The sequence below is a fragment of the Peromyscus leucopus genome, chromosome 15, assembly GCF_004664715.2.
Source record: "Peromyscus leucopus breed LL Stock chromosome 15, UCI_PerLeu_2.1, whole genome shotgun sequence".
NCBI lineage: Eukaryota > Metazoa > Chordata > Mammalia > Rodentia > Cricetidae > Peromyscus > Peromyscus leucopus.
Genome location: NC_051076.1, coordinates 50,254,807 through 50,272,517, shown reverse-complemented (window position 1 = coordinate 50,272,517; position 17,711 = coordinate 50,254,807). Strand labels below are relative to the sequence as shown.

The following is a 17,711-nucleotide window of genomic DNA, read 5'->3' as shown; positions in this document are numbered from 1 at the left end:
AAGTTCAGCTTAAAGGGTCCTTCTAAAACTTTTAAAGCGGACTTCAGGTCCCATGGAGTATTTGCAATCATCATTCATTTTTGGAAGAAACCTTAACATATAACTAACATTATGTCCATTCAACATCCACGCATGACTCCTTACTTAATGGGGAAAAAGGAAACCTGATTTTGGAAGCACTTAAGAATATTGTTTTTATTGTAAATTATTAATTTTAGACTCTGTGTGTGTGTGTGTGTACTCAGAGGCAATCCTCTGAAAGAATTCTTAGATCTCAAAAACTCATATTCAAAAATATAAATGGCAACTAAGAAATTAGACTCAAGTGAATGAAGCTGTTAATATGCTCATGTTCAGAGCTCTTGTGAAGGCGTGTCTCACTGACCTGAAGAACTCATTTAATAATGTTATGAACTACAGTAATTATGATGATCTTCGCTACTTAAGCTGTGTTTCCTTCACATGAATACTTTTCAGTTTTAAAATAAAATGTATTCTGTATGTCACTGGCTCCTATTTAAATAATTTATTATTTCCTAGGATTAAATTAATTTCCCTAATTTGCTTTAAAATTTGAGAAGCAAGGACATGTACTGAGCAATAGATGTTTCAGGCAAACATTATAATGGTAATTCTCTATGGAGAAATTAGAAGAGTCACAGCATTAGGTCCTCAGAGAGAAAATTATGTCCTGATATTCCTTGAGGTATTAGCAATGATCCACTATACAAGCCAGTACTAATTGCAATATTTAACACCATTAATAAGGTTTTTATCATTATTGCTAACTCTTCTCATTGATTTCCACTTTACTACTTGCTTAAAGCAATGAATCGGTTTATATTTTTTATTAATGCTGTCAAACATCTCCTAAGCTGAAAACTAAACAAACACTGAAAGTCCGTCAATTTTCCTTTTGCTATGATATTTATGATCTTTTGGTTTTTGAGGTATACTACTAACCTCCAAACCACACAAGTAAGAACCCTCTTCCAACATATCTAACATAATTCTAATATATAATTCCTACAGCTCTCACTAGAAGCCAGAAGGGAAAAATAAAATGCCATGCATACCATCAATGCCTATCTGTGTTTCTTCTCATTTGAAAAAGTATCTCCCTAAAATGTCTTTATTTCAAAAGCAATCCATCCCCAAAGCCCTCTAAGTACAACAGACAACATCTGTTTTTAAAAATATGCCATTTATCACTCTTAAGTAGATTTTGTAATTTAAAGGAGGAAACTGACCATAGAGCAGGAAAATGAGTGACAAACACACAAATATGCAACAATATTATGAGATCTGGTATTTGCAGTATTTGATCATCATTAGTTGTTTTACACATTATAACAATTACTACGTCTAAAGAACTGAATGAAAAATACTACATCTTGCTTAAAATACCATGAGCAAGACAAAGCCAAAGGCACCCCCATCTCCCCCATTTACGAGCCATATCTGATAAAACAGAATACAGAAGAAAAAGTCTATAATACAAGCAAATTCATAGCCAAAAGGATTGTCTTTAAGACTGCTCATTCATCCCACCAATACTGATGTGGAGAGCTGTCAATAAAGAACCATGTAATACTCTGACAATAAAAAGACAACACATACATGGCAGTATTTGGTATTTACTCTATATTTACACACTATACAGACAAATAACCTAGGTTCATAGAGTTGACAATGAGTCACAGTTATTTTAGATTACATGATGGAGGAATGACCTTGCTGAACATAAAACATTCAAACAGAGATTAAAAGACAAAAAGGAGTCTAGAAGTGGAATCCAGTGGCAGAGTACTGGTTTAGCGTGTGCTTAGACCTGGGTTTGATCCTCAGCACTGGAAAACAAAAACAAAACAAAACAAAATAAAAAGAGTAAACATGATGTGTTCAAGAAACACCAAACAGGACACCAGAGCTAGAGTAAGATGAGCATGTTTGGGGAACTATGTTAAGAAATAAGGTTAAAGAGATACGAATCGATGAAATCCCCTGAATTCTGTCTGACTGGAGTGAGGGAGGTGGGCTTTAATCGTGAGAGCACTATGCCGTGTTCTGGGACACACTGTGCAGACTCCTCAGGAGGCTGTGTGAGAAAGGACCTGGAAGGGGGATGAGTGGAGTCTGGGCAGCCAGGCATAGGCTATGCCTGGGAGCTACAGCAACATGAAGGGGAGGTGGAATCAGGAGGGGCCAACAGATCTGCCAGTGCAGACGAGGACTGAGAAGCAAAAGCTTGAGCACATATGGACAGTCATCTCGTTTAATGACATAAACTAGACTAAATGAGAAAGTTTGTACAGAAGGAAGATAATAAAGACATAATAAAGGAAAATGTTTGATATAGCAAAACAAACAAACAAATGATAGAGGCCTCTGGGCCAAGACAGTTAATGGCATCAAGTGTGTTGGCACATGTCTATTACCCAGCATGTGGACAGTGAGATGGAGAGTGGCAGCAAGGTGACCAGCCTCAGCTGCGTAGCAAGTTTGAGGATAGCCTGGGATACATAAGACACTGCCTCAATAAACAAGAGGAAAATGTTTTTTAAAGATGGATTTTTATTTGTGCTATATGCATCAGAATTTTGCCTGCAGGCCTGTACATGCACTGTGTGGGTGTCTGGTGCCCATGGAGGCCAAAAGAGGACACTGGATCCCCTAGAACTGGCATTACAGACAGCTGTGAGCCACTGTGTGGGTGCTCTGAACAACTGGGTCGTCTGCAAGAACAGCAAGTAGTTTTGGAGCCATCTCTCTAGCTCCAAGAAGACAATGATCAACATCATGCTGTCACTGTCATAGCCATCAATGCTAACATTTAACAAAGGTTAACTATTGCTAAGCAATACACAAACAGAACGCTGCAGGTCAACTCTATGGGGCAAACACTATTCTAATTTACTGACAGGAAAACAGAGGATGGTAGAGAGTAAAGTATCTTGCCCTCTATAGAAAGTGAAAAAACCAAGACCTAATCCCAGACAATTTTACATCAGAGCTCACACTACACACCCATAGTGAACAGTCCTCGTTTCCTTCCAGTTTCTAAGTACAAAATCACACCACTCATATCTGGGGGAGATGCAGAGAGATCACCCTGGGACCTTTTATCCTTGACGGTTTGAAAAGGAATCCTTTAGAGCTCTGGCTGCCCTTAAATTCACCATGGATTGAGAGGTCAAGTTCAGCTTTGGCCTCTTGTGACTATATACACATGTACCACCAAGTCCAATGCTACACATTGAATGTTATTCTTTGGAATGTCTACCACAGGAGAATTAGTCTTATTCTAGAAAAGTTTCAAGTACTGAAGAGAAATCTGAAGTCCAACTTGAGCACTGCAGTGAGCTAATTAGTGAACCGCATAAAAATTACAGGTCTTAACTAAAACTGTATCTCCTTTTGTTGGGAAAAAAATAACTTTATTGATTAAGTAAATACATATCTCTAACAAATTCTGGGCTATTCTCAATTATGAAAGTCATCCTCAAAGGTGCAGATATTTCATTGTTATGATTTCTAAAATTATGCTTCTGAATTCAGTTGGAAAGCCAGTCTGATGACTACAGGCTTCATCCTTACTCACATCTCTCTGAAGGGACTTCAAACTGCAAGAGGGCAGGTAAGAGAATCTCAGCCTTTAAACTCCCCCACTCCCACACTTCTCAAAACATGTCCTTTGAAATACAAGGAGTGTTCATTCCCAAGTATGTAAACATAAATAATCAATCTAAAATCAAAGAGAGTTCAATCATATTTTAAATATGTTGAAACCATTTCTCATCTGGCAACCTTCTTAGTATTGTATAACTGAACAAAATTAAGCAAGTAAAATTCATATAATGTAACATAATACACTTGGATCCATATTGAGCTGAAGAGGTTAAAATGAAACTTTCCATTGGAGATAATTACTCACTCAACAAGCATCCTGATTACGTATCATCTATCACTCATTAATATAAAATATGATGTATAAAATGAGAACAAACCAGGCCTTACCAAGCCTGTAATTCCAGCTATGTGGCAGGCCGAGGCAGGAGATTTTTCAAATTCAAAGCATGCTTGTACTGTAGAGTGAGGTGAAGGCCAGCCTGGGTTGGTTAGTGGATGCCTGTCTCTGAATAAAAAATAACAAAGGGCTGGCCCTGTAACACAGTAACACAGTGTTTGCCTAGCATGTGCAAGGCCCTTGATTCAATCTCTAGCATAAGCGTGGGGCTTAAGAGATAGGAAGAGAAGAGAAGAAATATATAAAGTATGCATGTATGTGTGTGTGTCTGTTTGTCTGTCTGTCCATCTGTCTCTGTGTGTGTCTGTAATAAACATAATAGTGTAAGGAGTCACCCATAATCATTATTTTTCACAGGATGATCTTTTTAATTGTCTTTTAAACTATTTACTTCCTCTATTAGAATATTTCCTCTAAAGCCTCAATCATAATACCATAATTTCATAGTAATCTACAACGCAAAGCTCCCTGGGTCCCACCAGTGACCACATTATTCTTAAAACCACCTAAGACCTTACAATGGAGAGGAACAAAAACGTGTGGGGTATCAAGAGAGGACCGGATCAGAGCCCACAGCTGGCCGTGTCGGAGATTCACTGGAGAAGCAAAAAGTGACTAGAGGATGCAGATCTTTAAAGTCATATACAAACATAGAACTCACCCCAAACTGTGAAAGTCAGAAGGAATAAGGGAAGAAATATAACACAATATGCAGTTTTAAAAACTGATTCTTACTGCAGTGGAAAGAAGTAACCTGAAATTATGAAGTGACTGCAATCTAGATTAGTCATAATAGATAGATGATTGATAGATAGATAGATAGATAGATAGATAGATAGATAGATAGATAGATGATAGATAAGTGATAGATAGATAGATAGACAGACAGACAGACAGACTAATGGAGAATGTGAGAAGTTGTACATATAATGCAAGAAATTCTGAAGATACTTATATGTATTATATGTATACATATTAACATTATTTAAAAGGTAATATTTGAAAAGAAAAAAGATGGGCTGATTTGAAACCAAGTATTTATTTGTATTTATTCAAAAATATTTATTGAATGGCTACTGTGTATAAATCAGACTAGTGATGCAGTTTACAGTCTAAAACAAGCAAGACAATGAGCAGACTTAAAGATAAACCAATAGATTTCATGGAAAAATATGCCAACAAAGGTGTATTACGTGGTTAGGAAGGTTCAGTTTTCACTTAGTGCTTAAAGAAGATCACACACACACACACACACACACACACACACACACCACACGCACACACACACCACTTCAAGTGTATATAAACATATACTGGAAAATGATGAATGAGCAAATTGGAAATCATACAAAAGTCCGAAAGAAGCAGAGTTGGACTACAATTTTATAATGGTTCCTGAATGCTATGCTGACGAGATGGAAGGGGAGAGGTGAAGGCCTCATCAAGATCAATGAGGAAGCTATTACAATACAACAGAAGCCTCTGGCCTGGCGAGGGGAATGGAAGGAGTAAGAAATCCCAGTTCTAAAACGTTTTAAACGTAGAGCTGTTGGTGCCTGATAAACCAGACATAATGAGAGGAAAAGGGGGAAGCCATGGTTGCTGTGGATGATTGTTTGATAAATAAAACACTGGCCAGTAGCCAGGCAGGAAGTATAGGCGGGACTAACAGAGAGGAAAAAGGAAAGGACAGGAAGGCAGAGTGGGGAGAGACCAGCTGCCGTCCAGAGAGCATCATGGAGAGGCAACAGGTAAAGCCACGGAACACGTGGTGACAATTAACAAAATTGGGCTTAGTGTAAGAGTAAGAGCTAGACAATGGTAGGCCTGAACTAATGGCCGAGCAGTTTAAATATAATATAAGAGTTGGTGTGTTTATTTTGTAAGTGGGCTCAGGGACTGACGAGGTTGGCGGGAGCTCGAGAGAAACTCTCCAGCTACAAATTGGGCGTTCCAGTGTCAGTTGCAAGAAAGATGAACCGGCCAGGAACTGGGATTCAGAAGGTGAGGGGTAGGATAGGTAGGAGGCAAATACTTAGAGATCAGCTTGAGTCCACTATGGTTCTGATGGACAATTCGGTATCAGGAAGGCTGTTGGGCATATGAGTGTGGGAGAAGCAGAATTCTAGGCTGAGATGACTCTGAGAGCTACATGCATGAAATTGTAAGAATGAAAGAGAGCCCAGCTAAGGAATACAAATGGGCAAAAAAGGGATGTAAGTACTAAGCCTTTGGGGAATTCATTATTAAGTAGTTCTGCAGGTGAGGAGACACGGGGCAAAGGGAGGCCTGTAAAACAAGAGGCGGGGGGAAGGAAGCCAGGAGAAGGAAGGATTTCAAGGAATAGCGTGTTTTCAGTTATTTTCCAATACAGTTGGTAAGATAAGGTCTGAGTAGCTCAGATGGCGAGAAGGGGTGGGGTTTACACAGGGTAAATTTAAGAGAAAGAAGAAACAAAGACTTGACTATAATAAACACCACTTTCTTTAGAAAGGGATGGTATACTGGCTCTACTGAGAATTTTGGCAAGTAGGGGCAGGGCGGTAGGTTCACCCCATAACTAGAGGCAGACCACCACCTGAGCACAGACCTCAGCTGGAAAAGGGGTGACCTGCAGGATGTGTCAGCTGAGGAGGAGGTCAGGGGATGGTACGTTTGAGGTTGGAGGGAAACTAGAAGGCAGGAGAGCTTGAAGAGGCAGGGGGATGCCTGGAGACTGGGGATGTGACTACTGAGAAGCCTGGGACTTGACTCAACGACCAGGCTGTGAAGCTCGATTCCAACAAGGCTGTCTTTCCTCAAAGCTGCTGTTGCAGTCTACCGCCCCGTGACTACACCCAAAAAATCTACATGAAGTGAACGCTTGTGAGGACACTACATCACCTAAATTGCTATAAAGACTTCCCAAAGAATAAGCTCTACTCAATGCCATATGACATACACCTTCACAGCCCAAATTCATCAACACAAGCAAAATGAGCCTCACGGCTCAGGGAATAACTCTGGAAGGTAAAACTAGACAGTGATCAGGACCAAGCCCTCATCCACGCTGGGAGCCACCAGGGGGGGCTACCTTCCTCCTGCCACAGTCAATACTTGTTACACCCTCACCTTGCAATGAGGTACACTTGACCTTGCTCACTTCACACATCCAAAATCCTAAGTGAATGCTAGCTTGTGCTGCCAAGATGCTTAAAAGAATGGCTACCTCTCCTTGAGGTCAAAGAAGCAGACTCTAAAATAGCGCCCTCATACTCTGCAAACTGTAAAAGCATGGGCTGTTTTCTACATGCCGTTCTGGTATATGTTCTCTTTCACAAACAGCTCAAATATTATAATATTTCAAATTGTAAAATAAAAGCAGAGACTCCCCCGCCCCGAACTCAAACCTCTGATCACTATCACAATTAATGTTCTTAGAAATTCTTAGACTTGCACTATGATAACGTTATAGAATTAATTTTAGAATTCTAAAGTAGATATGCAACATAACCCTCCTCACTTAAAATCTAAAAATTAGGACAGTCACATATTGTCATAAACCTCTACTGAAAAGTAAATATAAACTTTCATTGTTTAAAATTAGTCTTCCTGTTCGGTTTCCCTTTGACCACCCCCTCCATTTATACACAGTCTGCGTTAAAGGAGGGAGAGGAAAATCTACTGTTGTACCAGTAGAGGTCTGAGGGATGAAACACGGAAGAATCAGGTCAAATGTGCGTGCACTGCTCTCTAGACGGTAGTGTGTGGTATCAAGGGAGAGAGAAAAGAACAGGGGCGCTAATAGAAAAACTGGCCCTAATGTCATGGAGCAGCAGTAATGCAAAAAATAAATAAATAAGTAAACTCCACATTCTAACCCTGAACCACAAAGGGACTCATACGGCACTGAAAATGAGACCACACATTATAGGCGACGTATGGGTTTATCAGCTCATCTCAACAAGGGAAAGGAGAGCCATGCCATGGAGGTCCGCTGTTCATCACTCCATCAGAGTTGTGTCTGACTTCTTTAGGTTTCGGTTTACGTCCACACTCCCATTAGCATGACAAAAGCCAAGGAGTGGCTGGGCTAACCATATGTTGCCATATCACCCCCATTATTCAGGCCAATGGTGTGGAACAAAACAAAGAAGGTTGTCAACCCTGGGCCGGGGCTGCCCTTCCCAGTCTTTGCAAATGCCACAGAGAGCAGGACTGTTTCTCAAAGACTTAATAAGCAATAAGCTCTTGTCAGGCGGCGATCTTTCTTTCGCTGTCTCACACCACCAGTCTGCAGGCAGGGAAGAGGAAAAAGGAAAGCTCCCCCTTCCCCACACGCCACAAGGCAGCCAGAGCCTGGCATGACACTTGCCTATCTCCAACAGGGAAAGCGCTCCAACCCCATGGGAGCAGCAGCGGGAGGCAGAAAGGAAAGGAACAGTGTGAAAAGAAATGCAGAACCAACCGTTCCTATGATTTTGAAATTTAAACTGTGTGGCAGCCTAGTGTCTCATAAGAAAACAATTACTTTCATTTCTGCCTCCTACTGCCACCCCGACCTTTCTTGCTTGGTGAGTCAGTAGGAGGCAAAAAAAAAAAAAAAGTGATTTTTTTTTTTTCGTTCTTTGAAGCACAGGACCAGTCAAAACTGTGAACTTCAAAATCACAACATGAACTGCCTAATTTTTAGAGGTGTTCTTTTATTATCTTTGCTAGGAACGGTATAATATGAAACAATGGTGTCTCACCAGAGATTTGAGATGGAATCGGGCTAGGTGTATCTACTAAAGTTTGCTAAAACGATCTTGATCATGTAACTTAAGACCATTACAAAGTTACAGACTAGATAAAGCCAATCCTGAAAGCAAATGCCTTAACTTGCTAGGCAAAGAGAACAGGTCTGTTTTAATGGGTGGAATGTGCAGGGGCTACTGGAGGGACAGTGCAATCAGGAAAGCATTCGCCTTCAATCAGGAAGGGCTGAGTTTGATGCCCAGAACCTAGGTCAAAATGCCAGGCGTGGTGGTCTAGGCTTATAATCCCAGTGCTGGAGAAGTGGAGACAGGAGGGGCGTCTGGACCCCACTGGCTGGCTGGGCTAGCCTAACAAAAGGAAAACGCTCAAATAAGAAAAGGAAATGAAGATAACAGAGATGTAGGAAGCACGGAAGAAAGATTGAGAACCACCATCAAGTTTCCAGAAGACCGGACGATCTGACAGTCTTATGGCAGCGCCGGTGCTTAGATGGCACTGGAAGTGTGGACCCGGGTTTAAAAACCAGAGTGCAGGAAGGAGGGTTGAAAATGAGTGACTTCACAGAAGCAGAAAGACAGTCTTCTGTAGGTGATATTTCTGAGCTATGCTCCTGGGAGAAGTCAACTGATGCATTAGAACAAATTGAGAGCACAGATTCAGCAAGTTTGGAGACCAACATGGGCACCACACTACTAGCTTTGAGATTCAGGGCACACTGCACAGAGAAGTCTGAGGAGACAAGGCCACGGGCGCCTCTGTAGCACTAGCCCAGAACCTGCTCCACTACAGAGCTCACTTCAAAGAACTCCTACTGAATCCTCAACACTGAGCTTTAACCTCAGAGCAAAACTGAGGGAAAGCCAGCAGAGCACATGGAAGGTCTGTTGTAGAAGACCTCTCAAATACCAGGCTGAGAAATAGCCAGGTGAAAAATAATAATGATAACGAGGTGCTGCCTCCAAAAGCAAAGCTCATTATGTTAACCATGCTGTTGAATATTGGGCTCTGCAGGGCGCCGTAACAACAAATGCGGGGGAAACTCGCAATTGAATTTCAATAGTATGCCCTCATTGTTTCTACTTCATTTTATATTACAAGAACTAAGGAGTAACATAACAAGAGAAACATTTCCAGAGAGACAGAGACAGACATGGAAGTCAAGAGCAGCCAGCCAAAGCACATGTGAGTACAAACTGGAGAGATACTCCCAAACCTGCCCTTTCCTCTCTCCCTAAGCCTAACAGTAACCCTCAAAGCCAAGAAGTCACTGAGATGAAATCATAAGCAAGGGCGGGTCTCCTATCACGTTCTACACGAAAAGGAAGTATGATAAAACACTTGGACGCCAGTCATTCTGACTATGATGTGGAAGTTGGAGATGAACATTTTGCAGCAACTTCACTGCAGGGTAAACTTACTCACACGCATTGAACAGGGAGATAAATATCCCACTTCATTAAATTACCTGTGGCTGGAACTGAGGAACAGGTGGCCCTTGCATTCCTTGTGGTTGTTCATCCATTGTCTGACTCACCAGGGACTTTAGAATCCTGCAAAATGGAAAGTGGAAATTGAAATAATGCGGTCCTTACCGATTCACCCCACTGCCACAGGCCTGACCCATGCATCCATACAGGAGAGATCTGCATGATGCTACAGAACAATTAAGATATCCTCCGCCTCTATTTCTGACACTTGCTAAACCCAAACTCTGTTTAGTCTCCATAATCATACAATACTATCTCACCATTTCTGCTTCTCCAAGAAGCACCATAAGCATAGAAAATCTCACCCTTGAGATGCCTTTTTTTTTGGTCGTATCTCTGATGAATGACTCATAAACTACTATGAATCAGTTCCCTACTGTAAGTTCCCTTCATGGCATTTTTCTAATGTCAGGTTTATGGTTTAGTCTTCTGTGTTTAGACTGCTAACTGTCTAGAATTATATAATGCAAAAAAAAAAAAATATGTTTTTCCTTCTGTATACCCAATTGCACTCTTTTCAAGGACTGCCCCTTCACCTCACAACCCACACTGCTTCTCATCTTTGTCTTGTGTCAAGTGATTCTGTAGACATAGACACACAATCAGCACTCTGTATTCACAGGGCTATGTCTGTTCAGAACACATACAGATATTTCTTGGCTCGCATAATTCCTTGAATATGGTCCTTTACAGAACCTTCAGACTTCATTAGGTGTAAGTGCTCTGTAAATGACTAAGAGTCTATGAGAGGATAATGTGCAGGTTATATTAAGCTACATAATGATTTGAAATACATATGCCCTACTTTATAAAAGGTTTATTAGAGTACCATCATATTTTGGCAAAGCAGAAGGTCCTGGAGTCAATTACCTGCCAGTACCACGGGAGCCTGTATCTGCTTCAGCTTAGCCTTCCTTTCTGTTCAGAGACCCATTGGTCTCTGGGGAACCCTGCTGTCATTGAGCACCTAACCTACCTGTCCTGCAGGGCACTGTGTGCACAGCAACTGCCATATAGACTACAAAATTACAGTATTAACTAACAATGCTTTTTATAGAAGAATTTGGGAGTTTGAGACAGGGTCTCTCTATATAGCTTTGGCTGCTCTGGAACCCACTATGTAGACCAGGCTGGCCTCAAACTCAACCCGCCTGCCTCTGCCTCCCAAGTGCTGGGATCAAAGTGTGTGCCATCATACCTGGCTTACTACAAAATCTTGAGAATTGGTTGTGGTGGTGCATACCTATGAATCCCAGGACTTGGGGAGTTGAGGCAGGAGGATCACTATGAGTTCCAGGCCAGATTGAGCTGCACAGTAAGAACTGGTCTCAAAACACATGTCAAAATAAAAGTATTTATCCTGATTAAATACATATCTAACTCTAATATTAATTTCAGAATCTGTCTGATTCCATTTTTAAAAGTGTTTTTGATTGAGATACAATAATTCTGTAGTTGAATTTAAGAATAACAATAATTAAACCTTCAAATTTGTGGACATGAAATATATAATTTCCTGCAAAACTGGTTTTCAGATTCAACACACTGGTTTTTAACACCTTTCTCTAGATTATCTCCTAAGTAATTTATATTTTGACTACATTGTAAAAGTTGAATATATTCATTGAGTTTTCTGAATTTATACTGTACACTAAAAGTAACTGTACTAAATAAAACCATATAAAGGTGTAACCCCACTTACTTAGTCTAAATGGCTTTTAAAATAGATTCTTGTTTTATTGCAATGGCCACACCCTATAGAATAATGAACATAAATACAGGCAGATCTTTTTCATCTTAGGGAGAAAATATTAATAGTTTCAATAATGTCTGACCATTAAGTAAAACATTAGCTGTTTTACTTTAAGTTTTCTTTTCTATGTATGGATATTTGGCATGCACACATATAAGTATCACATGTGTCCAGTACCCATGGAAGCCAGAAGAAGGTATCAGATCCCCTGAGATTGGAGTTATAGGTGGAGGGAGCTGCTATGTGGATGCTAGGAAATGAACCCTGGTCCTCTGGAAGAGCAGCCAGTACTTTTAAACACTGAGCCATCTCCCCAGCCCAAAGCTGTTCATTCTTATCATGTGCCTTGATCTACTCAGTTCATGTGGCTGGCTTTGGTTTTACATATTATTGGATTTGAGGAGGCAAAGAAGAAGAAAGTAAACATGAAACCCAACATTGAAATCAGCTTTTCACATTCGGTGTCCACAGATGGTTTCTTAAGACATCCCACAAAGAAACACTTCTCTGTCAAAGCTCTATATAAAACACTGTTTATTATTTTAAATTCTCTCTGAGAGTCAGAGTAAATATTAGCAAAATAAAGAACGCTAACAGCAATTTTCTTTTTAATTTGAAGTTATTTTATACTGAAAAGTATTATGTAATCTTTTTGTCATCGCACAGCTCGATTGATCCAGGAATACATTGAAAAATCCTATTAAATTACAATAAAGTGTTCTCACCATACACACTGATCCACAACAACAACTACCTAAACACAAGGAGGAGAGAATGAAGCCAAGGCAAAAAAAACCTCAGAACTCTGAGAAACCAAATGTGACCTAATCATATAATCTGCCTACAAATGACAGATTGTCTGAACATAAAAACCTAGATGATATATTAAGCTTCAGCACCCAAGCAAAAAGAACAAAAAGCAATGCACTTTTCTTTCCTCAGATATAACATGGCTCACTCTGTGACCAGGTGCTTTATGTTCATTGTGTGTGTGTGTGTATGCATGCTCCTGTCTATGCACCTGGGTACCACACACTAGGTGCTTTATGTTTATTGGGTATATGCATGCATGCTCCTGTCTATGCACCTGGGTACCACACACTAGGTGCTTTATGTTCATTGGGTATGAGTATGCATGCTCCTGTCTATGCACCTGGGTATATGTGTACTTGGTCATCAAGCCTACGGAGATCAGAGGACAACCTCAGGTATGAGTCTCCCAAAGTCTAGCATGTTAGCTAGCCAAGGCTTCTCCCGTCCACTCCCCTCTCTTGCTGTGAGACCTCCGGGATTATCTGAACTCTGGGGATCTGAATTCGGGTCTTCACACTTGTGTGGCAAGTGCCTTACCCAATTAGTCAGCTCCCTGGCTACTGCGCATTTTCATTAATCCTGCATAACTGAAGCAAAACACATTCTAATACATGAAACATATTTAACATACATTTGACCTTCTAGGTTACAGAGTCCATGTTTCACATGCCTATGCCATCTATACTGCATTCTTAATGCTTGGTTCAATGTCTGGTATAAATAGGTAGCTGAATGGAAATGTCATGAATGAATACACATGTGCTGGTCACAAAGACATCCAGTGATTATTTATACTAGTTAAGTATAAAGTTAATGATGAAAAGAACCATCAAATTCAACTAACTTGTAGTTAATCCTTAAACCAAAAATAAAATTGCTGTTAATAGAAGATGCTAGTGAGTTACATTTGAAATGATGAGCAGGAAAAATTAACAAGGTTTAAATGGGAGCCAGAGAAGGAAAATAATGCATCAAAATACAAAACAAACAAGCAATAAACGCAGCACATCTTGTATGTAATTTCAAATTAACGTTGGCGGGTGATGGAGGATTACTGTCAGAGCAAAGGATTGTGAGAGAAGAAAGAACTTCGCTATCAAGCCAGGGTGTAGGAGTGCAGGCCTTTAATCTCAGCACTCTGGAGACAGAGGCAGGAGGACCTCCAGCCTCATCTACATAGTGAGTTCCAAATCAGCCAAGGCTACACAGTGAGATTCCGTTTCCAAAAAATAAACAGAAGTTCACTATGCTTGGAAGATATATAACAAGCCAGAAGTCCAGTTCACAAGCTACTGCAAACCCACATAAAGGGCAGGATGACCTTCAGCAAGACAAGACCCTCCCTATTTTAACAGCTGTGCACACTACTGACCAAGCAGTGTGTGCATGTGCCTCAGACCTTCAACCCTCTTCTCCTGTGACTTTTCCAGAGCTACCATTACTCTCGATTCTCAAACACTGGATTATTCCAAAACTGGAAACTTCTGTTAAAACTACACTTTCTCCTCAAATCAGCCATGGCTTTGGTTTTGTTTGTTTGTTGTTTGTTTAGTAAAGCATCAAGGAGTGGTCACAGTTTGGACGATCTCAGTAAATCCGTGAACTCTGAATACTACCCAAATGTGATCACTGTCAAATCTGTATCTTCACAATGACGTCTTTCCTAAGCTCTGAGCTACAAATGCCTATAGCCAGCTGCCCACCTTGGCATGTCCACCAGAACAGAGGACTCCATCTTTCATGTCCCTATACTGCTGTCTTCACATGTGCTACGACCTACTCACTCCAGCCCTAGAATTTTTAAACATTTGTGTCTTTGGACCTCATTATGTGAGGATCCTTAAATCGATTTGTTTATGTAGATTACATCTGTTTGTATTCTATATACTGAATTTTTTTTAAAAAATATTAAATATATGCTGATTTATTTACAAACTATTCTATTTATATATAACACACTCCATGTTTATATATGAAACATTTTTATGAAAAACTGCTACATTTTCCAAAAACTTAGTCACAAGACCAGCCTACTTTACACTGTGCAAAGGTCTTTGATGCCCATACTCATAGATGTAACTTCTGCCCTGGATCTGTTGATGTGCTGTCTACCCAGACAGTATGTAAAACTTAAATGATGTACACAGCTGGCCTTCTATACATGTGGAGTTTTAATAGCCATTTCCTATTGGTCTGGGTACTCATCTTTGCTACAACATCACACCTGACAGATGATAAACTCAGGGTTAACTACAACATGGATTTTGCACTCTAATCAGGTAACTTTTATTCTTTGGAAATCCAGTTGTCCAGCTGGACCTTGAGTAGGTATTTAACTCATTGATTTTTGTAACTTGTAACATCTGGAAATTTTTAATTCACTGAGTTAACTGAGAGCCTTTAAATGACAAACAATTCTTTATGCTTTTTTTTTTAAGTCTTACTGTATCACCATTAATTTTACCAAAAAAAAAAAAGTTTCATCTTTAAATACCAGAAAAATATTACACAGTGATGAACACAAGTTTTCCAAAATTCTCACTTTAAAAACTTGAATTTTGGCTCAGCATGGTGGCTCACATGGGGAGGCAGAGGCAGCTGGATCTCTGTGAATTTGGGAACAGCCTGTTCTACAGAGAAAGTTCTAGGCCAGTCAGAGCTTTGTAGAGAGACCATGTTTCAGAAGTAACTAAATAATAAAGTTTGAATGTTATTATTGGCACAAATTATGTTAGTAGTCTGCCTTCATAATAAATTTCAAGAAAATATCTATAAAACTTTCTCAGAATAATCACAACCTGTCAATCACCCTTAACATTAAAATGATATTCCAAAACAGGCGGCTATCCCACATGTTCTTCAAACACCTGCAAGACTGCTCTTCGTTGGAGGTGACTATAATTTACTCAAGTGATATTTTAAAGCTATGTCTCCTCTCATCACAAATCATAGTCAAAGACATGTCATCAAAGCTTGATATCTGATAATTACTCCTCACTTTCACTTCATCTCAGTCAGTTTGTGTTGGGTATTTGTGTTAAGTCTCTAAGCCAGGACAAATGGTTGTGGTGCCTATTCAACATATCAAAACTGACCTGGCTGCCAGGTTCCCCCAGCATCCCTCAGTCCCTACTAGTTACAGAGTATGGCGAGCATACCCTGCACCAGGGCCTAGGCACCCCTCCACCAGCTGCCCTTCCCTACATAAGCCAGTCATTTTGGTTAGCTGGTCCGTCTTTTGTCTGCCCTTTACTCTCCTGGCTCTTGGCTCTCACCTCCCCTCTCTCCTCACATGCCTCAGAGTCTGACTCTGGACCTTCCCAGCTGTCCCCCCCCTGGCTTGCTCTCCCTCATACCTACAACAAACCTTCTCCTCCACCATACTGAGGTGCAGTCACATCTTCCTTTTTCTTTCTTTTTTCATTCGGTTTGCAGGAGTGGGCTCATGCTGGTAAGCAAGCGCTCCACTACTGAGACACGCGTCACCAGCCCCAATCAAGAACATTGTAAAGCAAAGCTCACATTTAAAAAAAAAAAAATGAAACTTACAGCCATATAGCAGATAAAGGATACACAGAGCAGTACATTTTGCCGCTGTGCTGATAATGTCTTTGTAATGAACATAAAATCCATTTGATCGTGGCAACCACGTAAGAGGATCTTAACGGCCTGGCCACATCTCCTATGCTTCCGTCCACAGACTGGGCCTTCAAGACTTTGACAAGAGCCGCTCTGGTCAAAAATCTAAAATCTAATCTAAAATCTGGAGAGACGGCTTGGTGGGTACACAATCCTGAGGCCCAGCGTTCAGATTCCAGGACCTTTATAAGTCCAGTGTCTCTTGTACGACTGAACTCTAGCTCCAAGGCAGGAGAAGACAAAAGAATCTCTGGGGATTGCTGATTTCCATCCTAGTTGGGAAAATGCCTGCCCTACATTCAGATAGAGACCCTGCCTCAAAGAAAGAGGTGGTGTAGTGATATTGTGTTCCCCAATATATCGTGCACCCTAATAAACTTATCTGGGGTCAGAGAACAGAACAGCCACTAGATATAGAGGCCAGAAAATGGTGGCACACACACCTTTAATCTTAGCATTCCACAGGCAGAGATCCATCTGGATCTCTGTGAGTTCAAAGCCACACTGGAAACAGCCAGGCATGGTGACACACGCCTTTAATCCCAAGAAGTGATGGCAGGAAGCAGAAAGGTATATGAGGCGTGAAAACCAGGAACGAGAGTCTGTTAAGCTTTTAGGCTTTTAGCAGCACTTCAGCTGAGATCCATTCGGGTGAGGACTCAGAGGCCTCCAGTTTGAGGAAACAAGATCAGCTGAGGAATTGGCAAGGTGAGGTTAGCTGTGGCTTGTTCTGTTTCTCTGATCTTTCAGCATTCACCCCAATACCTGGCTATGGGTTTGTTTTTATTAATAAGACCTTCTAACAATTCGTGCTACAAGGTAGAAAGATAGAGAAGAGAATACCTGATGCTCTTTTCTGACCTCTATGCACATGCAGAAGCGCGCGCGCACACACACACACACACACATACGTGTACACACACACACACACAAAACCCTATTTTAAAATCTGAAATCTATCCTGCTATTTCTCTCATTACTTTATCCTGTTCCTCCCTGTTCTGAAGCTATCTATGATGGAGGAGAATTTTATCTCTGGGATGCATCTCTGCCTGCCCCTCTCACACTAGCTTAGCCCCATCCTTCCTGCGACTTTCCAGGAGCACTGAAATCCCTTCTGTCCCTGAAACCTGCTAAGCACTCTCCGTCCTCAGAGCCTGCTGCTTGCTACCCTCGGGGTCTAGAATCCCCGAGGAGAAGGCTCAATACCAAGCCTACCCTAACCAGGGTTCCGTGGTATCCCTCCCTCTCCCTG

At 40.8% G+C, this 17,711-nt stretch overlaps 1 protein-coding gene across 3 annotated transcripts in view; it reads right to left on the bottom strand.

Annotated features, from left to right (window-relative positions):
• The window catches only part of Nek7 (NIMA related kinase 7), a 137,690-nt gene that overhangs the window by 68,474 nt on the left and 51,505 nt on the right, over nucleotides 1-17,711 (bottom strand). For all 3 annotated transcript variants that reach the window (XM_028889871.2, XM_028889870.2, XM_037211363.1), the window contains exon 2: nucleotides 10,230-10,314. In XM_028889871.2, coding sequence (XP_028745704.1) covers nucleotides 10,230-10,286 — 57 coding nt within the window. In that variant the 5' untranslated portion in view covers nucleotides 10,287-10,314. The remainder of the gene's footprint in view (nucleotides 1-10,229; nucleotides 10,315-17,711) is intronic.